The sequence below is a fragment of the Lathyrus oleraceus genome, chromosome 1 (assembly GCF_024323335.1).
Source record: "Lathyrus oleraceus cultivar Zhongwan6 chromosome 1, CAAS_Psat_ZW6_1.0, whole genome shotgun sequence".
Lineage (NCBI taxonomy): Eukaryota > Viridiplantae > Streptophyta > Magnoliopsida > Fabales > Fabaceae > Lathyrus > Lathyrus oleraceus.
In genome coordinates this window covers 455,721,289-455,748,519 of record NC_066579.1, presented here as the reverse complement: position 1 = coordinate 455,748,519, position 27,231 = coordinate 455,721,289, and the positions used below count along the sequence as shown (strand labels likewise).

Genomic DNA, 27,231 nt, shown 5'->3' with positions numbered 1-27,231 from the left:
CACTTCTTACACCTTGAATAACTTTTTCTATGGGTTTCAAATGATAAAAGTTCCTTCATCAAAGTTGTAGCTCTTTAAAATACCTTCAATTTGGTCACAAATTAGACCTAATTTGGTTTTAGAATGAAGGAGTTATGAATTTTAGAAGTTAAGGAAAATCACTTGTTCAATGGTATTGACCCAAAATGACCTATAATGTTTCCTCTTGGCACATGCATTTGCAAGTTGAATTTGCACTTCCTCCAAACATAAAAGTTGAATTAGACATCTTGAATTTGATCATGCAATTTGAATGGCTTTTATCTCATACCAAATGAGCAAGTTATGATCTTGGGAATTTGACCTTCAAATTAGGGTTTAGACAAAATGATCTATAATCTTTCACCATAAAAAATGACTTCCCAAGAAAAACTAGATCTTTACCTTAACATGAAAATTGTTTGTAATTTAATTTAGAGTAAAGTTGCTCTTGGAATCATTTTCATATGATAAAAATTGTAGGAGATAGGGTATAGGGAACCCCAATTTTGACCAGTTGAATTCCTCTGGTCAACCACCATGAACCAACTTGCTAGCTTGATATTCTCTTGACTTTTGGGAATCATGGAGGATCATATATGCATAAGATGATATAATGTGAAGTATCCCTTGAAATATTTGATCAATTGGTGAAGAGACTTGTGGAAGAAGTCACACAAGATACCCAGATGAATTAGGGTTTCCAAGGCAAACAAACTCCAAACTCTTGATGATTTCTTGATAAAAATAACATGTGAAGATCATGGGTATCTATATATGATACTTAGAGCCATATTAAACCATTTTTTGATTGAGCTCCTTGCATTGAGGGTCTCAAATCCTAAATATGAGCTTGATAGAGCATAGGCGAGGATGTGCACTGCCTACAAAAAGAGTTAAACTATACAATGACATATTTTTGGTATTTTGGTTAGTAAATAAAGAAAAATGAAGTATGATACAATCAAATATGTTCGGTGATCTCTCCCAATGCAAACCCAATGAATGAGGGGTAAGGAGGATGCCAAGGTGTGCTCCCAATGCCAATGCATATGATGAGATAACATGAGGGATCTTATGATCAAAATTGGGGTCTTACACATAAGTATGAGACTTCATTGCTCAAACACAAAAGCTTGAGACTTCCTTGCTCAAACACTTAGTAAGCGACATATAACAATCTACCTAATAGGTAAATGATTGTTGGGTGAATACACTTGATATACTATCACATGTGTATAAATAATACAATGCAATATGACTCTTTTAAGACTTAGGGATTTCTAAGATATATAAGGATAGGAAATCCTAAGTTTAACTTGTGCTAAAATTTTGACATAGTAACTTCTCTTTAGTTGTCAATCGTTGTTTCTTTTTGCATGTTTAACGTGTATACGTGTGTATGTTCCAGTTTTTTCTTTAAGTCTTTTAGCTCCTTAAATAGAGAAGAAAAATAATCATTGAAGATACAACACTGTAGAGTCCGTTGAGAAGCTTCAAAAGAGACGTTGGGATGTTTCACCAAATTGTTAGGTTAGGTAAAGCCTAGTTTGAAAATGCTTTGCTACAAAAGGAATTAGCAATTGTACTCCAACTGACTCTATGAAGAAACTAGAGTTCAGGTCATCACTTGATAAAGTATGTTCAGAGATGAACAATGATATATGCAATATGTATTGATTCATGTATAGGTTCAACATTCTTCTTTAATTTCCATTATGTTAAGACAATACGTTCATTTATAATATGCTCAACATAAATATCAACACACTCATAATCATTTAGGTATTTCCCAACTTTTAGTATATATATATATATATATATATATATATATATATATATATATATATATATATATATATATATATATATATATATATATATATATATATATATATATATATATATATATATATATATATATATATATATATATATATATATATATATATATATATATATATATATATATATATATATATATATTATATATATATATATATATATATATATATATATATATATATATATATATATATATATATATATATATATATATATATATATATATATATATATATATATATATATATATATATATATCATTGTTGAGAGGTCTAAGTCCACACTGAAATTAAATTTTAGGATGATGATAAAATCCACACTCTATTTCAAATTCATTTTATTTACTTTTCCATTTACATAAAAGCTTAAAAAGGTATTGAAGCAAAGCCCACATGATTAATTCTTTGTCTAATTGTGTTTGCCTAAGTTGACATATAAGACAACATAATTGAAAAAACATCAACTAAAAACATATATTATAACAGTACCAATGCATTGACAAAACTAAATGGTTGAATTTTTGTATATAATATAATAATGTTTGGACCACACAAAGCATAACACAAGAATAAAAACATGATCTCCAAAATATTTACCATAAATACCCTATTATAACGCAATTGATAAACTACAAAGAACATAAATCCTATAACATTTCATTTAAATAAACCACACTAATACATATAGCATATCAGACCGATAAAAATAATATTTTATATCAATTTATTATTTAGTGTAAAAAACAACATATTTTAACCAAAATTTAGGATCTTCTTTAGTCTCAAACTAAGGTGCATCGTAAATGTTCGAGATTCCACCATTACTAGACATTACATTAAAGTTTTCGATTTCAAATTTAGAATTTTCACCTTCTTCATTTTTCGCTTAGCTTCGATCTTAGATATAGATTCAAGAAAGCAAATGCATGTTGGAAACAATTTGGTCTTCGATTTGAAACTTTACACGCCGGTCTTCAATTTTCCTTTCTTCGAGTTTTGTCTTCTTCGTCTTCGAGCTTCATCTTTGAGTTTCACTATCCCTCTAACAAATTTCTAACCTATATTTTAACTTGTTTAATTTATTTGGAAAAGGATTCATTTACTTTGGCTTTGGTAACTTTGGGTGACTTTGGTTGTTTTTGATGAAAGAGAAAGTGAAAAAAAGGAGGAAAAAAGAATGAGAGAAAACAATTTCTAGTGAGAGACAGACACAAAGTCACGGTGACTTTGGCGCCCTGAAGTCACTCAAACCCAACCCAATTTATTTAATGTTAAATTATAATAGTTATTGAAGTATTAAATTGTTTCTTAAATAAAAAAATGACATGTCAAATTCATTAACCCAACTATATTATACATCATGAATTAATTGCCGCATATTAAAAAAATGTTCAGTAAGTTATGTTTAAGTTCATCTACAAACCAAACATTATTAATTGAAATAGAGGAGTTACAAATAGTACCCATACCAGTGATCTTTCATTTATGGTTTCCTCCAAATCCCACAGTTCCTCCCTCTTTCAGAGTTAAGGTTTGGAACATAAGCTTTTCTCTTATCATATGTCATGAGAACCCACTGCTCAGGTAGCATGGTTGTTGTTTTGCTTCTCCCTTGAAACACATATCTAAGAAAGACAATTTAATATTTAGGTACCATGATCTTATTGGTCCTTTATGGTTAGTTCTGATAGGTTTCTTCTTGTTTTGTACCTTTGCTCTCATATGATAGGGTTTAGGACTATTCAAGATTTTTAATTTAAAAGTTTGTTGTCTTAAATAGACCTTTGCATTAGGTTCTGCACCTTTCATAACCTTAGCTCTTACTGTCTTAGGTTTTGGCTTCTTCAAAACCCTTAACTTTAGAGTTTTAGGCTATGGTTTCTTCAAAACCTTTGACTCAACAGTTTTAGGTTCTAATTGTATTTGAACCTCTGCATTTTCAATAACAGGTACAAAATAAGAGTCAACCCCTTTCTGATCAGAGCATGAAGAATAAGGATTTGATGGTTTACTTAAGGTCTCAAACCTAGGATTAAGTGATTTCTTAGAGTAACCAAGACCTTATCCATTGCTTCTACTTACTCCATAAATCATGGAAGTAAGTATAGTTCTATTGAAGCCATTTTTGAGAAAATATTAAAGAGCCATTTCATGCTCATTAAGAGGTTTATTAAACACTTCATTTACTAGAGCAATACGATGTTTCTCCAGAGCTTCATTTTTATTTTGAACAACCTTTAACTCATCTTTCAAAAGATCATGTTGATTTTTCAGTATTTTCATGTGTTTGGATTTCTCTTGACATCTTCCCATAAGCTCTTGAACAAAAGTAATTAAATTAGAACGAGATAGTTTAGAAAATACCTCATCCTCTTCCTCATAATTTGAGCCAGAATCTGAGTCAGATTCTGCTTCTAAAGATGTAAAAGCCACCAATGCAAGGTTGACTTGTTCTTCATCATTTTCAGAGTTTTCCTCGTTGTCAAGTTCACCCAATGTTGCCACGAGATTTTTCTTGAATCTGTTCTTGAAGTTATCCTTCTGAAAGCTTCCCTTATTTGGCTTGTGCTTTTGTAGCTCAGGACATTCAACAATGAAATGACCAAGCTTCTCGTAGTTGAAACATCCTTTTTGATCATCCTTCTTTTCTTTGGAGCCAAATCCTTCGAAGCCACTACTTCTGTCAGAGAATATCTTGTTCTTCCTGGTCAGATGCTAAAATATTTTAATGATGAATGCCATTTCCTCATCATTTTAGTCGTCTTCAGAATCTTTTGCGTGAGAAGTTTCTACATACTCTCGAACTTGAGGAGCTTTTGCAGTTTTAGTAATAGATTTCAAAACAAAAGGCTTTAAATTTTTGATAGTTTCATCTCCATTGAGCTCCATCTCATGGCTATGAAGATTACTGACAAGGCTCTCAAGACTTAATGTGTTTAAGTCTTTAACCTCCGATATAACTATCACTTTGGGGTTGTATCTGACAGAAAGACTCATAATAATCTTCTTGACATGATCAGACGTAGTATAACTCTTGTTCAGAACTTAGAGTCCAAAAACAAGAACTTAAAACCTATAAAACATGATTTCAATGTCTTCATCTTCCTTCATTTTGAACAACTCATAATGCTGATCCAGAAGGTTAACCTTAGTTTCCCGAACTTGTTGATTCCCTTCACAAGTAGCACATATGGAATTGAAAATGGTCTTAGAAGTATATTTGTCAATGATTTTGATATACTATGAATGAGGTAAGGCATCAACCAAGATGCCTAGAACTCTATGATGTTTTATATAAGCCTTTTTCTGAGCTGGTGTGAGAGCTTTTCTGTCAGACACTATTCCAACTCCATTAACTGGAATATCAATGCCGTCGTTTAGAATATCCCACAACTCGTAATCAAGGCCTATGACATGAGTATACATCCTACTCATCCTCCATTCAAACTTAGTAGAGTCTCCACTGAAGGTTGGAGATCTAGTTATGTGGTTATTCTTTTCTAAATCACTATCGTCATGATTTATAACATCATGAGAAGTAGTAATACCACTCCTAGATTCAAATACACCAAACATAGATCAATATATTTTCTTAGGATGTTTTATGTACCATAATTAAGTGTTAAGCACAGATTGTGCTCTAATGCCAATTAAGGGTGAGAAAAATACAAGAGGGGGGTAGGGGGGGATTGTGTTTTTATTTATTTATTTTAGAACTATTAAGTCAGATTCCAACCCTAAGGTTATATAGTATGAGTTTGTTAGAGATAGACAACATATATAAAGTGTAAGAAATAAGAGTAACGCACAAAGTTATCCTAGTTCCTCTTACAACTTGAGAGTAATTCAGTTCCCTTGTACTTATAGGAGATTTTCACTATAATCACACAAGATTACAATTTGCTCAAGCATACAAACAAGAGAATTCCTTTACTCAAATGCACAAGTAAGAGTCTTCTTTGCTATAACATACAAACTATAGACTTTCTTGCTCATACACACAAGTACGAGACTTCCTTGCTCAAGCACACAAGTATGAGACTTCTTTGATCACACACACATATGTGACTTTATTACTCAAGCATATGAGCCTGAGACTTCCTTTCTCAAACACTTAGTAAGAGATATCTAACAATCTACCTGGTAGGTAAATGATTGTTGGGTGAATACACTTGATATACTATCACAGGTGTATAAATAATACAATGCAATATGAATCTTTTAAGACTTAGGGATTTCTAAGATATATAAGGATAGGAAATCCTAAGTTTAACTTGTGCTAAAATTTTGACATAGTAACTTCTCTTTAGTTGTCAATCGTTTTTTCTTTTTGCATGTTTAGCGTGTATGCGTGTGTATGTTCCACTTTTTTCTTTTAGTCTTTTAGCTCCTTAAATAGAGAAGAAAAATAATCATTGAAGATACAACACTGTAGAGTCCGTTGAGAAGCTTCAAAAGAGACGTTGGGATGTTTCACCAAATTGTTAGGTTAGGTAAAACCTAGTTTGAAAATCATTTGCTACAAAAGGAATTAGCAGTTGTACCCCAACTGACTCTATGAAGAAACTAGAGTTCAGGTCATCACTTGATAAAGTATGTTCAGAGATGAACAATGACATATCAGTGTCATCTTGGTCCATACGTTTTAACTAACTCAGGTACTGATCACTAGAAGTAGACTTCTCCAAAGTCCATTCTTCTAAGGCTGATTCCTTTATACTATGATGTTTGAATGTTGACCTCTTTAGATGATGACTTCTTTAGAGTCAGTTCTTCAGCTTTTAATTCATCAAAGTTTGATCATTATGTTTTTTTTAATGTTCGGAGTCAGAACCAATATTTGGATTTTACATGAAATTATAGTCTATGGTCCTACACACTTGAGCAAACATTAATATGCCCAATAGTTCTTTAAATACTTAATTATCATCAAAACATAAGAGATATGGGAAAACCAATTTTGTTCAAACACATTACAAATCCAATATTAACCAAAAGACATGCTTACACACCCAATATTAGCAAAGAAAATTGTACTTACATGTCCAAATTACGCCTAAAAGAACGTTTTACCACATTTTCAAATTAACTAAATCAAAATCAAGATGCATGTGTTTCTTGTGGTTGTGGTGTATGCAACTCTTAGGCCATAACTGTTGGTGGCTATCTAAATGATGCTATCTCTTGTTTGTTTGCCTTATTACTATTTTTGGGAAATTATCAATCCACACATATTTTTCATTTGCATATCCTTGACTTGTGCCAAGAAACCCACAACTTTTATATTTCATTATTGTCAAAATATTAGGTAGTACTTTGCTATTTGCTAGCATATGATTCATCATTAAGTTTGGTTCTCTTATTCTCCTGACTACCAAAAACTCTTTTCACGATCGATGGATCAATTGGTTATCCATTAGATTTAGACCTAAATATTATACCACTAGATGACAAAACAATGTAGAAAATGAATAAGTTGACAAAAAAACTTGTTGTTTCTGCATACACACACAGTCATAAGCAATTATGCACAAGTACATCATAAAAACCAATATAACATAACAACCAATGACATAAGAAACTCAACACACTGGTACATCATATTAAACATCAACACACTCATATAACATAGTAAGAGTGTAAAACTTTACATAATCAACATATCATATAACCAATACATAGGAATCAACATATTAAAACTAGAATAGAACATTGGATATAACAATACAACGTAACAATGCATACTCCATTATACCCAAATTAAACGCATTACACATATTATTCACTTGCAAATTACGTGTCTTGGTACATAATGCAAATCCGATCCGCAAAGAAGGCGGAAGTCTAATCATATCTTTCCAAACATCTTTATTTATATGCTTTATTTATTTATTTTTGCATAGTTTTTCCCAAACCTACATAATTGTAGCCCTTGTTACCTGTCAAAGTAATTATTTCAAGTGTCCATAAGGATACTTCTTTTTCAAATTTCCATACACGTGTTTAACGCAAAATATGTGTTCTACATTCTAGTCAACCTTAGCAATTGTTGGTACCAAATCCTATAAAAATAGAAAATATTATAACAATCATACATTATACAACTAGTAACGTGAATCATAACAATTATAAATGGAAACAATATATCTTTTGTTGATACGAAATGAAGGAATAAGACCTTAGAAGGATGTTATTTGTATATTCGACTAATAGATCTAAGAACCACTGCAAAGAGTTTATTATCTTAGTTCTTACAATGATATATGCAATATGTACTGATTCATGTATAAGTTCAACATTCTTCTTTAATTTCCATTATGTTAAGACAATACGTTCATTTATAATATGCTCAACATAAATATCAACACACTCATAATCATTTAGGTATTTCTCAACTTTTAGTACATATATATCATTGTTGAGAGGTTTAAGTCGACACTGAAATTAAATTTTAGGATGATGATACCGCATGCATTTGATGTTTAAATAATCTAATTTGTTGATTACTTTAATTATATAAATATAAGACATAAAATCCACACTCTATTTCAAATTCATTTTATTTACTTTTCCATTTACATAAAAGCTTAAAAAGGTATTGAAGCAAAGCCCACATGATTAATTCTTAGTCTAACTGTGTTTCCTAAGTTGACATATAAGACAACATAATTGAAAAAACATCAACTAAAAACATATGTTATAACAGTACCAATGCATTGACAAAACTAAATGGTTGAATTTTTGCATATAGTATAATAATGTTTGAATCACACAAAACATAACACAAGAATCAAAACATGATCTCCAAAATATTTACCATAAATACCCTATTATAACACAATTGATAAACTACAAAGAACATAAATCCTATAACATTTCATTTAAATAAACCACACTAATACATATAGCATATCAGATCGATAAAAATAATATTTTATATCAATATATTATTTAGTGTAAAAAACAACACACTTCAACCAAAATTTAGGATCTTTTTTAGTCTCAAACTAAGGTCCATTGTGAATGTACGAGATTCCACCCGGACTAGACATTACATTGAAGTTTTTGATTTCAAATTTAGAATTTTCACCTTCTTCATTTTTCATAAAAACATAAGGGATATGGGACAAACCAATTTTGTTCAAACACATTACAAATCCAATATTAACCAAAAGACATGCTTACACATTAGAGCCACTGCACATCCAATACTACTAAAGAAAAATGTACTTACATGTCCAAATTATGCTTAAAAGCTCGTTTTACCATATTTTCAAATTAACTAAATCAAAATCAAGATGCATGTGTTTCTTGTGGTTACGATGCATGCAACTCTTAGGTCATAACTATTGGTGACTATTTAAATGATGTTATCTCTTGCTTGTTTGCCTTATTACTATTTTTTGGAAATTATCAATCCACACATATTTTTCATCTGCACATCCTTGACTTGTGCCAAAAAACCCACATCTTTTATATTTCGCTGTTGTCAAAATTTTAGGTAGTACATTGCTATTTGCTAGCACATGATTCATCATTAAATTTGGTTCTCTTATTCTCCCGACTATCCAAAACTCTTTTCACAATCGGTGGATCAATTGGTTATCCATTAGGTTTAGACCTAAATATTATACCATTAGATGACAAAACAATGTAGGAAATGAATAAGCTGACAAAAAACTTGTTTTTTCAGCATACACACACATTCATAAGCAATTATGCACACAAGTACATCATAAAAACCAATATAACATAACAATCAACGACATAAGAAACTCAACACACTAGTACATCATATTAAAAAGCAACACATTCATATAACATAGTAAAATCTTGTGTAAAACTTTACATAATTAGCATATCATATAACTAATACATAAGAATCAACATATTAAAACTATAATAAACCATTGGATATACCAATACAACATAACAATGCATACTCCATTGTACCCAAATTAAGTGCATTACACATATTGTTCACTTGCAAATCACATGTTCGGTACATAATGCAAATTCGATCCACAAAGAATATGGAAGTCTAATCATATCTTCCAAACATCTTTATTTATATGCTTTATTTATTTTTGCATAGTTTTTCCCAAACCTACATAATTTTAGCCCTTGCTACCTGTTAGAGTAATTATTTCAAGTGTCCATAATGATACTTCTTTTTCAAGTTTTCATATGTTTAACACAAAATATGTGTTCTACATTCTAGTCAACCTTAGCAATTGTTGATACCATATTCTATAAAAAATAGGAAATATTATAATAACCATACATTATACAACTAGTAATGTGAATCATAACAATTATAAATGAAAACAATACACCTTTTGTTGATACGGAATGAAGGAATAAGATCTTCAAATGATGTTATTTGTATATTCGACTAATATATCTAAGAACCACTGCAAAGAGTTTATTGTCTCAGTTCTTACCATGATATATGTAATATGTATTGATTCATGTATAGGTTCAACATACTCCTTTAATTCCCATTATGTTAAGATAATGCGTTCATCTATAATATGCTCAACATAAATATCAACACACTCATAATCATTTAGGTATTTCCCAACTTTTAGTACATATATATCATTGTTGAGAGGTCTAAGTTCACACTCAAATTAAATTTTAGGATGATGATACCGCATGCATTTGATATTTAAATAACCTAATTTGTTGATTATTTTAATTATATAGATATAAGACATAAAATCCACACTCTATTTCAAATTCATTTTATTTATTTTTTCATTTACATAAAACTTAAAAGGGTATTGAAGCAAAACCCACATGATTAATTCTTAATCTAGCCGTGTTTGCCTAAGTTGGCATATAAGACATCATAATTGAAAAAACAACATCAACGAAAAACATATATTAAAACAGTACCAATACATTGACAAAATTAAATGATTCAATTTTTGTATATACTATAATAATATTTGGACCACGCAAAGCATAACACAAGAATCAGAACATGATCTCCAAAATATTTCCCATGAATACCCTATTATAACACAATTGATAAACTAGAAAGAACATAAATCCTACACCATTTCATTTAAATAAACCACACTAATACATATAGCATATCAGATCGATAAAAATAATATTTTATATCAATATATTATTTAGTGTAATAAACAACACACTTCAACCAAAATTTAGGATCTTCTTTAGTCTCAAACTAAGGTCCATTGTAAATGTACGAGATTCCATCCGGACTAAACATTACATTGAAGTTTTTGATTTCAAATTTAGAATTTTCACTTTCTTCATTTTTCGCTTAGCTTCGATCTTAGATACATATTCAAGAAAGCAAATGCATGTTGGAAATGATTTGGTCTTCGATTTGAAACTTTCCACGCCGTTCTTCAATTTCACTTCTTCGGATTTTGTCTTCTTTGTCTTCATCTTTGAGTCTCATTACCCCTTTAACAAAATTTCTAACCTATATTTTAACTTGTTTAATTTATTTAACCTATATTTTAACTTGTTTAATTTATTTAATGTTAAATTATAATAGTTATTGAAGTATTAAATTGTTTCTTAAATAAAAAAATGACATGTCAAATTCATTAACCCAACTATATTATACATCATGAATTAATTGTCGCATATTAAAAAATATTCCACATCGACCATTTTTAACTTGAAATTAAGATGAGAGACCGAAACTTTTTAAAATCATGTTAGAACATTAATTTCATAATAGAATCAAAATTGTAACATTTATATTTAATGCACAAGTAGCCAAACCATAACTATTTTGGCGTGGAATATTACACAATCCGCCCCACATATAGTCGTTTCGTTTCCACTCTCCTTCCCGCCCAAACCACTGTCACTGAAAAATCTTCCACCGGAAGAAACGAACGAAGCAACATGAACACCACCGATTCAGAAGACTTGAAGAAACGGATGGTCAGTTATCTCTTCAGCGACCATTCCGTCCATCAACTCCGATCCATTGCCTCTTCTCCCGATTCCCATCTTCACTTTCCTCTCTACGTCGAGTACACTTCTTCTTTTTCATTTCACCTACTTACTTTGCTTCTATATTAACCCTAACCCTAACCCTAACTTTTTTCTTTCGACTCTTTAGCTTCGCAGAGTTGATGGATTATGATCCTCGCATCGCTCATCTAATCTTCTCCCAATCCAACACCTACCTTCAACTATTCGACGATGCTGCTCTTTTAGCTCATGTATGATGTATATCTTTCTCCGTTAGATTTAGTCTCGCTTTTTTTATTAATTTATAAATAATTGAGTTTAACTAGAAAATTAGAGGTTAATAAGCTTGACTTTATTTTACGTTTTGGTTGATGGTAGAGAATTGTGTTAGGAGAAATGGCTGCTGATGAAAAGAATAAAGTGGTTGAGAAAAAATTCATTCATGTTCGCATTAATGTCGGTGGTTCTCCTCTTGAATGCCCTGGTTTGTTTCTGCTCACCACTTGTTTGTTACAATTCCTCATTAAGGATTTTTAAGTCAAATTCTTACTGATGATGATGTGATTCCATTAGAGACTTTTCCGAGCATAGGGCGTGTACGGGTGCAGCACCGAGGGATTCTACTCACTGTCAAAGGGATAGTAATCAGGTCTGGAGCAATCAAGATGCATGAAGGGGAGAGGAAGTACATGTGCCACAAATGCAAAAACAGGTGCTTGCGATCTCCTCTTCCCCATTTTCTTCACTTAATAATTTGTAGGGAAAAAATATCATCTATTAACCACTCTTGGCGAGGGTTTAAGATAAGGGTTATGTTAAACTGTTTTTTTTTTAAATATTAGCTGTACTATTAAATATTTAATAATTTTGTTTTAGTACTAGTCATCAGGAACTATTAATATATTTAACTCTATACATGTAATGTGACTTTCGACAATGGACATGCATACATATGCAATTCTGATTCATTTCCAAGCACTTATTAATTTTTACAATACCTTGGTTTCTCTGTCTCTTTCACAAAATGTTATCACAAGCAAGGTTTTATATTGTGCTCATGGTTAAGGTTTAGTTGCCATCTTTCATGCTGTGGACATATGAGGTCGATGCAAATGCAATTACAGTCGTGCAAGTTTCGAAATATTGACAATGTGGCCTCAATTGCAGCAACTAATCTTTATTTCAAACCATGATCGAAGGGGCTGGGTAGAAATTCTAGTTTCTTGCCCTTTTGGCTGCTCATCAATCCAGTTCTTTCTCTTGTTGGCTATACGCCTTTTATTTTACCTTGCTTGGTATCCTAATGGATCAAATACTACACTCCTACCAGGATAGTGGAAACCTTTATTTTACCTTGGTAGATATAACAATTGTTTGGAAGTCAAACTATCTCTCGAAGACCATAATTGTTTATGTAAGTGCCAAGCTTGGGAACATGACATGCCAGCACAAGGAAAGTGCTTGAATGTTGTTAAAATTATCTGTACTATATACTTCAATTGCTGTATACTTATAAAGTTGTATTATTTGGTATTAAAATACGGTCTGTAATTAAAAGCGTAGTCATATTTTATGTGTCTATATAGTATATACTATATACTATAGTATATAATATATAACATGTACAGTCACAACTTAGTAATGTTATATTTTTTATGGCCATGTCCACCTAGATACATTTGTTGATTACCAACTAACAAAGCATTTGTGCAGCTTCACAGTTCATCCTGAGGTGGAAGCTCGAAACTTTATATCATTACCTTCAATGTGCCCAATTCAGGTATCTTTTGCATCTTTAGTTTGAAATCTTGTGTTTTCTTAATTCAGGTATCCTTAGCATTTTTTTGCATTACGTACCTAAAAAATCATGATTGCAATCATCATATATTAATATGTAATGTTAGCTTAGTGTTATGTAAGAAGTTGCTTGCATACTATTGTGAAGTTTCTTGCTATAAATTAAGGAATTTGTAACTCAATCTATCTAAATAGGTTTGGGAAGCTTAAAATTTGATTTTTGGACTTCTATCTTTTGAATATTTATCTTCTCATTTTTATGTAATAAGATTTACTTTACTAGTATAGTTCAATTGGTAGACAATCCTATTTCATTTGGTTATGTTTGTTTGTTGTTTTTATTAGCAGAAGTCGAAGCCCTGTGGTGGTTCAAAATTCCAGTATGTAGAGAATACTATTGTGTGCCATGATTATCAGGAGATAAAAGTCCAAGAAAGTACACAAGTGCTAGGTGTTGGAGCGATTCCTCGTTCAATTCTCGTCATCTTGAAGGATGACCTTGTTGATGTTGTTAAAGCTGGAGGTATTATTCCCTCAAATTTTAATCTTACTATGCTATCTAACTTTGGCTCATTCAACATAGTGGGCTGAAAATATTTAGTTCATTCACAGGTCTCTCTCCTTCATGTTTGAATGCATGTATCTGTAACTGATAACTAATGAATATAGTTTCAAGATACAGTTCATGGTAAACCTTGTGTGCAAGGTCATTTAAGTTACTTAGGCATATAGCAAAATAAATTATTTGGGTCACAATAGTGAAAGGAAGGCCAGCTAGAATCCCTCTGAAAAGAAGCACTTAAATGTCAATCAAATCTAGACCACTTATCCATAATCTGATAACAACCTGCAAAAAGATGTTGATAAGCATTTTGCCAATATGCGGTTGAACAAAACAATTTAGTCTTAATATTCTCTATAAGCTCGATTCCCTCTGGTCATTGAAGGCCAGAATGTAGAGTTTGGTAACCAATTTAGTCTTAATATTCTCTATAAGCTCAATTCCTTTGGTCATTGAAGGCCTCAACGAAGAGTTCGGTACTAGAGCCTCTGAAGCTTTCTTCATGTGCATAAGACCTCTTCTGAGAGCAAGTCTCATTGTTGATGAAAACCAACCCTATGACTCACATGATAATGAGAAAGAGAAGAATACAGAAACAAGAGAATGACTCTTGTGATCCATTTGAGAGTTTCACCACACTTTTACTCTGAAGGTCTATAAGTGAAGATTAAACCATGTAAACTTGTATATTAAAATTATGAAATGAATTTATCCAACAAAGTAAAAGTCACTAGACTCTAATATTCATGAATGATCAGTGTCCGATTCATACAGACCCTTTGGATGGATGTTTCAAACTCAAAAAGTATGTTGGACCATAATACCATACGAATCTTCAAAATGATAACTGGAATGATGAATCACGGCTCCAAGGAAGAAGGCTGTTCCAAAATCAATTCAATTGAACCCTAGAAACAAAAGTTTAAGACAATGTAGAGTAGAATTCGTGGTTCCTAGACAAGTGCAACAAACAGGACTAAATACGTAGAAGAAATGACAAAAATGTATTGATTCTTGAGATAGATCAAGAGTGCACTTCAAGAGATAATAAGATATTAGATTTCCAGAGCATTTAGGTTAGGAGAGTTTTTAAGCAAACTACAGAAATTGCTATGTCTTCTCCATCCCTGCCCCAAGCCATTTCTCAATTTAATAGTAGCCAAGTCAGTATCAAATGTCTTACTCATGTTGTGATGCTATGATGAAGTTATGTGTTATAAGTAAAAGGAAAGAGATAATAAGAGCTCGACACAAAAAGACTAAACACCAACCCCTATTTAAAGGGATATAAGACTTTTAATTCTAAATAAAATAGAAAATCAAGAAACAAATCATGATATTAAGTAAGTAATTTGGAAACTAATACTTAAAGATACTCTAAGATTAGAGACAGTGAAATAAACTAAGATCTTTTAGTTCTAGCATTATATCAAGATATAATTAGATATTTTCTTACATTCTAATGGTTAGTGTTATAAAATTAATTGCATTTTATTTTGGGTTTGGCCTGTCATATGATCTGACTGCTGTTTTATTTCTTAATTTTTTTCATTGATATATTAGTGTTGATCTCTGGTCTTTTAATCCAGCACCAATCTACATATAGTGAGATCACATGTTACAAGTTGTACTGGATAGTTTATTGAATCTCAGTTACAATGAGCCTTAGTGCATTCGAAGTAGGGCTTGAAAGTTATGTGTCCGCTCATAGCCTTCATTGATCATGATGGATAATGTTGGTCATACTATGCTCATTTCCATGTTTATTTTCTCATCTCCCTGTGTCATGTGTTGCTTCCCCGGTTACACTAATTTTTAAAATAAACAAGAAAGCTTGTTATTTATTAATTTATTGAAGAATGCCAGCAACACTTCCTCAAATACGTTATTTCCGACACACATTTTTCTATCGGTGGAAATTAATATAGATTGTATCAAATTTATGTGGGACTCACATGATTTAATACACCACATTTTTCAAATAACACCGCTCTAGAGTATTGGGTCTTTTTATTTTGATAGATACTTTTCAGTTTTCGGTGGATAGTGTGATTTTGCTAGAAGTAGTTTCCTGAAAGTCTGATGGTTTATCACAAGCTAAAGCCGGAGTGCTGCAAGACAATATTGATAAATGGTATTGGGCATTTATGGTAAAACAGAAAAATAAATATTGATGGAGTTTTCTTCCATCAATAAGATTATGTGGTAACGGTATATTCTTTTGTTAATGGAAATCTAAGGAAACACTAACTGATTAGTCCTATTATAGTGGATATCTATTATTTATGTTTCTTCTAAAATAATTAAATCAAGAAATTTCTGTAGATGATATTATTAAAGTATGCATGAAAATGTTGAGCAATATATACCTAATAAAGATTGTTTGGTGAGTTGCGGAATACAAGCTGAATTTGGAACAGGTTTTTGAAGTTAACTCAACCTTGCAGGATTGCAATCTATTGTTTCAGTGTATATGTGTTGCCCAAGGTGTAAGAGGGTTGATGCATTCATAAATGCAATAGTTGTTGTTGGAAGTTGGTTATGAAGGACTTTAATTCTTTTTTACTTGCAGATGATGTGATTGTCACCGGTCTCTTAACAGCAAAATGGTCTCCAGAGTTGAAGGATGTGCGTTGTGACCTTGATCCTGTATTAATAGCCAACAATGTAAGGTGAGAAATACGGTAGTTATAATAAAATGAGCATCCTGGTATTTGATATTTTGGTGCTCTTGAGGGGAAAAGATATATATTTGTAATGTATATTTGTTTATGCACGTTCTAAATTATTCTCCTATTAATAGCCAACTATGTAAGGTGAAATAAACTTCTCACTGTGTTTGTCTTCGAAATAAATATAAGAAAATAAAGCTTCCTGATATTAGAAATTTTTGTGCTCTTTACAAAAAAGTTTGCCGCGTGAAAAAATATATCTATTTATGCACATTCTTACTTAATTTTCCCCAACTCCTTATAGTTTATAGACCTAGCAGTGATACCTAAGGTTGAAATGCCTACCTTTTTTGGTAATGTTTCTTCGTTCTCATTTTGAGCTACTCATTTATTAGTAAGAATCCTTTGTAGCTTGGATTACCATTCCTTTCCCATATTAGGTACTACCTTAATATGAATCCCACTTTCAACATTATTTTTTTAAGCATTCACTTTCCTGCTCATAATGATTGCCAATGCCTAATTATTTTTCCATTACTTTAGTCCTCTGATGCCCAGGACGCTAAGATAAAAACAATTCAAGCACCTTCACCTAATATTGTCGGTCTGTAGATCAGTTCACGCTTCCTTGATTATTCTTGATTAAATTATATTGGTAAAGTGGATCTAGGACCACTTAAAGATAGATACTATAAGCATTGTATTTGAAACTAACCCACTTAAAGTGGACCTGTTGCAATATATGGAAACTATCTCATTATATTTGGTATCTATATTAAAACAATTAAGAATATGTTATATATTTGGATAAGGACCAGTTAAAGCATACTATTCATTCAATTCATTCATTCACACTTCACCACTCTCCTCTGAAGTTCCTTTTTACCTTTATCCAAAGAAATCCTTTCTTTCTCCTGGCCACGTGTCCAATATGTTACGCCCTCCGAGTCTGTTTGTGAAATTGGATCTGCTAGTAAACATTCCTTTCATGATCATCATTGCTTGCATGTACTATTTGTAACTCTTCCCCTTATTTCTCCTAGGTAAAACTTTGCTACAACTAATTTATCAGAGATTAAGTATTACATTTATGTTTTAATGTTTTTAGATGATGCACAGATTGAGTGCCTTCAGGAACTTACACCTTCAAATTAATTATTTACTATGACTTAACGAAAGGCAAGCGAAAAAACTGATATAGTTCATTCTCTTACTTATTTTCTTATTGATGTCAGGAGAATCAATGAATTGAAGTCAGAAATTGATATTTCTGATGTCATGGTTATGAAATTCAAGCAGTTTTGGAATCAATTCAAAGATGCACCTTTAAAAGGTGGTATTCTGACAAGGCTGTAACACATATTTGGTATCATTGTATCATTCAAATTCATATTTTTGAACCTTTAGTGACTGCCTCTCCCAATATTTATTATTTTATATCGTCCTTGAGAAACTGGACTGTACAATACAGTATAATCCATCATCTAAAATGTTTGGACCAACTCTGCTCACCCATCGCAGGTCAAATTTGGTTCACAACTGTCAAAATTTTCTGGATGGTTTTGATTTATGTATTATGTTTTGTGATGTAAAACTTCAAATCCATTTTTTTATCCAGGAAGGAATGCTATTCTACGAGGAATCTGCCCTCAAATATTTGGCCTTTTCACTGTCAAGCTGGCGGGTAAACACATTTACCCAAGGTTATGGTTATTTACATATTCACCTTGAGATTTTTTGCTGTTGTACATTTGATAGTTTCTATTTGGATGCTCTGATCACATTCTTATTCTCTCTGTGATTTCCTTTGACATATTTCTACATGTTGTATGAGGTGGCCTTGAAAGAAATGAAGGAATAATAATCCAAATAATATTCACAGAATTTTTCTGTACATAGGTGATATACAATTTATAGACTTCTACCTGTAATGGAAAATAAAATGTAAATTTGTCCAAATAAAGAACCAAATTGTACTTAAGGCCTACCTCAAATGGCAATACATATATTTGTAGGCTGGACAATTTTACTCGGATTTAAATGCAGTCGTGTATGTTAGTTTCAGGTGTGTCCCTTCGTCTCAGACCAAAAGAAAAGACAACTATACTGCAGGAATATACATCTATTTTATCCCAAGATAGTGCTCACAAAAATAATGCAAATTAAATAATTTATAGGATTCATATTATGTTAACTTATTAATAGCAATAGCAATTGAACCATAAAACGAGCTTTTCAAATAGAATCAAAATTTTAACTAATCCAGATACTTGAAAATGAGAACCCTTAGGATGAAGGCAATAGACATGGTCTCTTTGGAGCACTTGAATATTATTTCAAAGAAGAACTTTCTAAAAATTGTGGAAAGAAATACATGACCATAATAGGACTTAGATTTGGAAAAGTTGAGAAAATAAATGTGAAAAGAAAACCTTCATTTATTTATATTAACAATTGTCAATGGCATGAAATGACTATGATTAGGACTTTACCCAAACGCAAAGCTTTCATAGGCCGATCCAAAGTAGGAATTAGGAAAGGTGTTAAAGTGGTAGGAACTAGTAGTGGAGGGAAATTGATCAATTGGTGGGAGTTAATTACATGAAAGGAAAAGGTATACGAGGGCATGTTTGGTTTCAAAAAACATTATCAACTTTCATTATTATTAGTTATAAATTTTAATTATTTAAATGCTATATTGTTTTCACTTTGTTTTTGGTTTTTAAAGTTGTGTTCAGAAAGCAAGCAATGAAAACAACAAAATATTGTTTTCACCTTTTCTATACAAATTCTAAAATAAGAAACAAAAACAGAAAACGTTTTCTAACGCCCAACAAACCAAATCTTTTGGAATAAGGGTGCAGTGGGGCTAGTTTACATTGGGTGTCATCTTTTCTGTTGTGGCTTGTGCCTTGGGTAAAAGTTTCCTCTCTCTGTAATCACACTTCAGTTTACAGAAGAAATCAATCTCCATCTCCTGGACAGGAATCACTCATGTAAAATGTGGAAGGATTTGTTCTTCACAAATTAAGAATTATTCATTTGCTTTGATAAATTAATATAGCAGTCTTTTTGTTCTTTAACTGAAGTTTCCCTTTTCTGCAAATACTTATCATGTCTCGATGTAAACATTTCATGTCTTGTGGTTTTCGGCTCAGTTGCGTTAACATTGATCGGAGGTGTGCAACACGTCGATGCTTCTGGAACAAGGGTAAGGGGGGAGTCCCACTTACTCTTGGTCGGTGATCCTGGTATGCAATCAATTGCTATTACTATTTCTACTATCACCGCCATTAATACTACTACTATTACTTTAAATTCTTAACCTGTATTATCATTTAATGCTTGATGAATGCTACAATACATCCTGAAACTCCTGAAAGTGACATAAAATAGACTAAAAAAGAGGGGACTTTTACCACTCTAGTGCTGCCGGGTTGCAAAAATGTTATGAGTGTAGCATGTATGCCACCTAATTGCTTAAGTTCTTTGTGGTACTTCAGCGATGCTGCCACTAGTTTAGTATTTTTAATTTGGCTATTTTTCTTTGCATGCTCCCTTTGTGTACATTTCACTCACTTATTGTCTATGTCAATTTTGTTTTAGGCACTGGAAAATCACAGTTTCTGAAATTTGCTGCAAAACTGAGCAACCGATCTGTTATTACAACTGGGTTGGGAAGCACTAGTGCAGGATTGACTGTTACTGCCGTGAAAGATGGGGGTAATTTTGCTAAAGCCATATTTTACACCTGAACAATTTCTTTTTCCATCACATAAAGAGGCAACCTAGTAGTACCACAAAGCTCCTGGCTCCTGCAATGGTGGGATCCAGGGAAGAGTTGGACTTGTATTGGATCTCTTATAGGAAGTCCTACCTTTGCATGAGGTTTTGAACTTATGATCTTCTGGTCATACAGAAGAAACTCCAATTATTGTGTCATAGCTCTGTTTTCTTACAATTTACCATAAATTGTTGATTATAAATTTCAATATGCATGAATCTGCACCATGTAGTTGGTTATTCTGAGTGCTACACCAATTTATGGAATCTTTAGGTGAGTGGATGTTGGAAGCCGGGGCCCTTGTCTTGGCAGATGGAGGATTGTGTTGCATAGATGAATTTGATAGGTAAGCTCGGGTATAATTGCTTTGGGTTTGATATTTTTTTCTGGAGCTTTAGTCTTTGACCAAAATGTAATATGTGGCCAAGTAATACCCAATTGTGAAGCTGGAAAACAAAATAAAATTAAAAGTATATTTATGGTTGGAGCTTGGAGGTTTAGATTGAATATTACATACATGACATATGGTGTTGGTAAGAATTACAAAACTTATTTTGTTTTTGTTTTGTTCATTATATTTAAATATTGGATGATTATCTTTGCAAAGAGATGATATCATTTACACAGTGCCTTAACTAATCATTATTTTCATCTTTACTGCTTATGAGCGACACAATAAAGCTCAGTGTCTGTCATACGAAAGCATTCTCCGTTTTAAGAGCAGCTAAAGTTTAAATACTAACTACACCAAATTCTTTTGCATTTGGAACTTCAAATAACTCAACAAGATACACACTTAATAGTTCTGTTGAATTTGTATTTGTGTTGTTGGTGTTTGTTTGAAGTCCCACACTGCTTAGGTTTCTAAGTTGCTGAATGTATAAATATGTGAGGGCAACCTCACCCTTTGAGCTAGCTTTTGAGATTGAGATCCAAGCATTTTTAACATGAAATCAGAGCCGGGTTGGACTACAATATGGGCATTTGACTCAGATCCACGATAGCCGTAAGGGTGGGTGTTGAATATGTATTTGTGCTTTTGGTGTTTGTTTGAAGTCCCACATTGCTTAGGTTCTCGGGCTGTTGAACATATAAATATGTGAGGACAACCTCACCGTTTGAGCTAGTTTTTGGGGTTGAGATCCAAGCATATTTAACAATATCTATAGTTTTAACTACCTCAAAACTTCCATACATTTTAGTGTGGTTGTTTTCTTTAGACTTGTGAAAGTATAGACTTAATGTAAATTCTGCCAGAACTGTTTATGATTCTTTAACATGCTGGTATTGGGTATGAAACTAAGAGTTCATTTGGCAGTATGAGGGAACATGACAGAGCAACAATACATGAAGCCATGGAGCAGCAGACAATAAGTGTTGCCAAGGTATACTATTTTAATCAATTATACAAAATATGAATGAACTTCATCTTTGTTCAAAATAGAAGTCAACTTGTCCTGGTAGGTTTGGCGTAAAAAAGTTTAGCTACTGATTAACTCTTGTTTTAACCAGGCTGGTCTTGTAACAACCCTCAGCACCAAAACAACAGTATTTGGCGCCACAAATCCTAAGGGACATTATGATCCTGACCAACGTATCACTTTAGTCAATATATTTTAGTTTAATATTTCTCAAATCTGTCGAGTTACAGTCTCTATTATTCTTGATGTACACTTTGAGGTGGATATAATTCTATCCTCTTGCCGTTTGGTTAGGAATTTCCAAACCATGATATATAAACCATGCTGGTTGCTGCTAAATGTCTGAAGTAGTTTATTGTAGTTTGCTTCGATTGATTACTTGTCTGACTTAACACAAGGTAGCTCTGTCTGTCAATACAACCCTCTCTGGCCCCTTGTTAAGCAGGTTTGATATAGTCCTAGTGCTCTTGGATACAAAGAATCCTGAATGGGATGCAGTAGTTTCATCTCATATTCTTTCTGAGGTAATCTGGATCCCTGTACAATGCATTCAGCTTCCTATGATTAAGATTATAATACTTGTATGAAAACTAATATCCAGGCAGAACCAGATAGAACATCCAATGATGAAGATCTAGCAAATATCTGGCCTCTTTCTACTCTTAAGAGGTAAAGTACGAAGTTAATGCTAATGGATATTGACTAACACTGTTTGCAAGTGAATCTCTTTTTCTTTTCTTTTCAAAAGGATGTTTGAACCTGTCTTTCATTGGTATTACACTGCATGATAGATGACTTTCGAAAATTGGTCATGGTTAAACTCTGTCAGCAAATTAGGGATCTAGAATTTTGGTATCTGTTCTATCTAACTTGATTCTGTGCTCCATTTTTTAATGATAACTTGTAGCCTCCCATCTTTTTTTCCCAACTTTGAATATCATATAATGGATGCTTTGATTTGTTGATGGTTGGTACTGATAGAATTAGAGTATGTCATAACTCATCCCTACAAAACCGGCTTGTAAGGTGAGGGGTGTCATTTTATATAAATTCTTTGTGGACTCTATCTATCATCAATGTGAGATTTGAGTTTTTCCCAGTATACCCCTCACGTCCAACACTATTGGGTTTGGTGCGTTGATATAAACGGTAAGTGGTATGAATTGTCGATATGTGGGACTTGAGTTTTTTCCAATACACTCCTCACGTTCAACACTATTGGACTTGGGCTTGGTGTAGAGATATAAACAATGGATGACCCGAATTGTCGAGACATGGTTTTTCTAATACACCCTCTTATGCTCAGTATTATTGGGCTCGATGCGCATATAAATGGTGGGTGACCCAAATTGATAGGCTTGTGATACCATGATAGAATTAGAATTTGACATAACTCATCCTTACAAAACCGACTTATAAGGTGAGGGGGGTCACTCTCTATAAACCCTTTGTTGACTCTATCTATAACCAACACGGGGCTTAGGTTTTTAACAAAAGATACACTCTAATCTAACTTCCTTTGCATATCCTTTTTCTTCCTTTTGGTATGCAGACTCCTAATAGCTTCAAAAAAAGAAAGAAAATTAAAACATGATAAACCATTGTGTAGTATGGACAAGTAACAAAAATATATCGATCTTAAGTCTTGCAAAATCATGTCTATTGAGTACATTTGGTCCAATAGAATGCTCTAAAATTTGATTGATCTGAACTTATCCAAATTTCTTGATTTTAATATTGATGACTATGTAAGATGTTTGTGATTATTTATAGTAGTGAAAAGAACCTTGCAGATATGTACACTATTTAAAAGAAAAATTCAGACCAGTCCTTACGAGAGAGGCCGAAGCAGTTATATCCAGCTATTATCAACTTCAAAGGAGATCTGCCACCGATAATGCAGGTTTGATCTAAAAATGATCTTTTTCTTAATTGAGTCCAACACTTATTCATGTCATTTTATTTAGTTGTAAATTTACAATGTAGCTTCTTTGAGTCCAACACTTATTCGTGTCATTTTATTTAGTTGTAAATTTACAATGTAGCTTCTTAATTGAGTCCAACACTTATTCATGTCATTTTATTTAGTTGTAAATTTGCAATGTAGCTAGAACAACTGTCCGCATGCTTGAAAGTTTGATTCGCCTTGCTCAAGGTACGTGACTGTCACTGAAACTTCTCAGTCCAACTCCCCAGTCAACTTCCCTATCTTATGCGCTATTACTCATTAAATGTCACAGCTCATGCACGGCTGATGTTCAGAAACGAGGTGACTCGGCTAGATGCCATTACAGCTATTTTATGTATAGAATCTTCCATGACCACCTCAGCTATTGTGGATTGCATTGGGAATGCTCTGCATTCCAATTTCACTGACAACCCTGATCAGGAATGTATCCTTGCTTTCTTTGCATAATGGAGTTTTACATAACTTTTTGCTTCAATAACTGATATCTTTTTAGTTTTTAAGACTGCGGGGCCGGAGTACATAGATCAATTGATGGCATCAGTGCTTCAAGGTCTCCTATATCTCTAACTATTAAACTATGTTTTACTTGGTCAGTCAACTTTCCTTAGTGCTGTTATAAGTTTTTTCCACCCATGTTCAAATCACTGACAAAACTACAGTTTTTTTTTTACAATGGAGACTATCTCAGTTTTCTCTCTAATAGTTATATTAATTAATCATATCTTATTTTGTATAACTAATCATTCATCTGACTTAGATTTTTATGTGAGCGGCATTAAATTAAATTGCTTAATGATAATTTTGTCCATTTACAAGACTGTAGGTCTTGCACATTTTCTTTTATACTTGTACTTTTTTTCTATTGCAGATTAAACCCAAAAAATTCCTCCATTTCATTTTACTATTTGGATTGTATATTTGGTGTCATTTTTTCATAGAGAAATTTAATTCATCCTAATCAAAGGGAATCTATCTCCAGTGGAGAAGGGGGAGTAGAAATGAATCTTAGGGATAGTCAATGCATGTGAACGACCATTCATTTTCTACTAAGCTAGTATGTGCACCTGTTAATACAGCATTTTGATTTGCTTCAATTAGCAATTCTTTAATACACAATACAACAGATGCAAAGCAAGAAAGGTTGATCCTAGAAAAACTGGGATGCAAAGACAACTTTTCTGATATGAATATCATGGAAGACTGAAGGCAAAGAAAAGAAAAACAAAATTGAAGATCGGGTCGATGAAACCATTTCCAAGATTGTGTATGTAGATAGATACCTTATTCTTTTGTTATATATTTCCATTTCTTGTGTAATTTTGGGTGACTGAAGTTAAGTACTTCTGAGATGTATATTTATATTGATAGAAGAATGATTGTCTATTTAACTGAAAATGATTCTAAAAATTACTTGTGTTATCTTTTGGTGCATGTTTGGAATAATGGTGTGATTGTAAAAATTACAGTAGCTTGCCGTGATTTCACAAGTTAGAAGTTTTTTTTAGCATATTTGCTAAAAACGAGGGAATAAAAAGGAAAAAATGTCAGAGCCGAGGGGTTTTTGAGGAGTCTTTCAAGAGCAACTCATTCATTCCATTAAGGGGGGAAGTTTAAATTTTAAGATGATCATCATTTTTTGCTCTGCACTTGCATTTTCTTTTCTAAAAGAGTGTTTAATATTCACCACTAAATCTGCACTAAGGATATCTTGAATCTCTTCTATAATTGAATGGAGTATGTGAAGTTTCAAGATTGACTTGAAGACCAATTCAATAATAGTTTTAGAATCGGAATAGCAACAAATGTTATTGAGACCTTACAATCTAGCCAGTTTTAAGCAGACTAAGAGAGCCAAAGTTCAGCACGTTGGATATGTCAATGAAGTTGCTAAAATCAATAATCCAGCTCCCATAACTACTTCGAATGACCTCTCCTGCACCAGCTCTACCTTGGCTACCATAACAATTTCCATCTACATTCACCACAGAATAACATCATTTGAAGAGAGAGGAAATACTTTGCCCATATCAGCTTCAAGCCTTGGAATATAAGAAACCAATTGATGAAGTGTGTTTGTGTCCTTATCAATGCATACCATATTTCTATTCCTCGGAATATAAGAAACCAATTGATGAAGTGTGTTTGTGTCCTTATCAATGCATAACATATTTCTATTCCTCCAACTCTACTATAGACCTGAAAGAAACAAATTGGACTTAGGACCACCCAGTTTTCTTCAATCCAACTAACAATATTAGGGTTAGCAACAAAAGCTAAATTAATGAATCATATGACCTTTCAAATCCAACTGGCCACATTACAATCACGTAGGCAATGGAGAATATGTTCTTCATGAATCAAGCAGCGAGGACAAAAATTAGTAGCAACCACGTTCCAATTATGTAGTAGACTAAGTGTTGGAATCGCTTGATGACAAAAACTGGGGATACTAATCTTCCATATCTGAGACCAAGAAAACTCATAGTTCAAATTAACTATCTTCTCCGTCAACCATGCATAATCTTATGATACTGAATAACTTTCATCATACTTCCCTTTCAAAAAAAAACAATCTGGTGTTTGACCATTCAGTACACTATCATGTTTAGCAATTAGATCAACTAGATCATTATGCAAAGTTGTATAGAGAGAACGAGCTTAACTTATTTTCGCGGCGCGAAAAAATACCGGAGTGTAAAGAACGCTTGAAATATAATAGAGTCCTCAGCGAAGTTTATTTATTTTATAAGAAAAAGAAAAATATTGATAAAATTCTTAAAAAACAAAAATATGATCGTCGCAACTAAATTAGAGTTCGAGAGTTGGTTATGCGAGATGAAGATATTAACACCGCTCACATTCATTGTACTCAACGGAAATCATTTAGTCAACTTTGCAAATAAGAGTTAGCGTAAGTGTTTATGATTTTTTATAGTTATTAAAAGTTTAAAAGAAAAAAAGAACATGACTAAAAATAAGTTTTTTATTAGGGGGTTTGACAAGATTGTGAGTTTTGTTCTTACATATCCTAAAGTGCGATGCAAAATTCAAAGGTACATAGTTCTGGGCAAAAAAAATATATTTTTAGATTTTTTATTATAGTGTTTGACGAGACGTTGAATCTTTCTCCTTTGTATCATCTGGTGCAATAAGGAATTCAAAGCTACATAGTTCTATGCAAGAAAAAGATAATTT

General features: G+C 32.4%; 1 protein-coding gene across 4 annotated transcripts; it reads left to right on the top strand.

The window, feature by feature from the left end:
- The first annotated feature begins 11,624 nt into the window (after window positions 1–11,624).
- LOC127084454 (probable DNA helicase MCM9) lies at window positions 11,625–25,455 on the top strand. Of its 4 annotated transcripts, none has more exons than XM_051024905.1 (20): window positions 11,626–11,890; window positions 11,980–12,082; window positions 12,210–12,315; window positions 12,405–12,543; window positions 13,545–13,611; window positions 13,974–14,151; window positions 16,763–16,862; window positions 18,098–18,195; window positions 18,481–18,546; window positions 20,021–20,113; window positions 20,469–20,585; window positions 20,920–20,992; window positions 21,965–22,031; window positions 22,159–22,240; window positions 22,470–22,591; window positions 22,669–22,736; window positions 23,861–23,970; window positions 24,175–24,222; window positions 24,308–24,460; window positions 25,161–25,455. In XM_051024905.1, the coding sequence occupies exons 1-20, from the start codon at window positions 11,760–11,762 to the stop codon at window positions 25,238–25,240; spliced, it is 2,001 nt and encodes a 666-aa protein (XP_050880862.1). In that variant the 5' UTR covers window positions 11,626–11,759; the 3' UTR covers window positions 25,241–25,455. The 4 variants fall into 4 exon arrangements, with proteins under 4 accessions (XP_050880877.1, XP_050880883.1, XP_050880862.1 ...); XM_051024913.1 differs by having other exon boundaries at window positions 11,627–11,890; window positions 13,977–14,151; XM_051024920.1 differs by lacking the exon at window positions 25,161–25,455 and having other exon boundaries at window positions 11,625–11,890; window positions 24,179–24,222.
- The last annotated feature ends 1,776 nt before the right edge of the window (window positions 25,456–27,231 follow it).

What these genes read in the sequence shown, in the direction of transcription:
- LOC127084454 (XM_051024905.1), top strand. Translation starts at nt 11,760, where the DNA reads ATGAACACCACCGATTCAGAAGACTTGAAGAAACGGATGGTCAGTTAT. An exon ending in TTTCACTGTCAAGCTGGCGG is followed by an intron (nt 18,547 to 20,020) that starts GTAAACACATTT and finishes TTTTCGGCTCAG; the next exon opens with TTGCGTTAACATTGATCGGA. An exon ending in ATCTGCCACCGATAATGCAG is followed by an intron (nt 23,971 to 24,174) that starts GTTTGATCTAAA and finishes TTTGCAATGTAG; the next exon opens with CTAGAACAACTGTCCGCATG.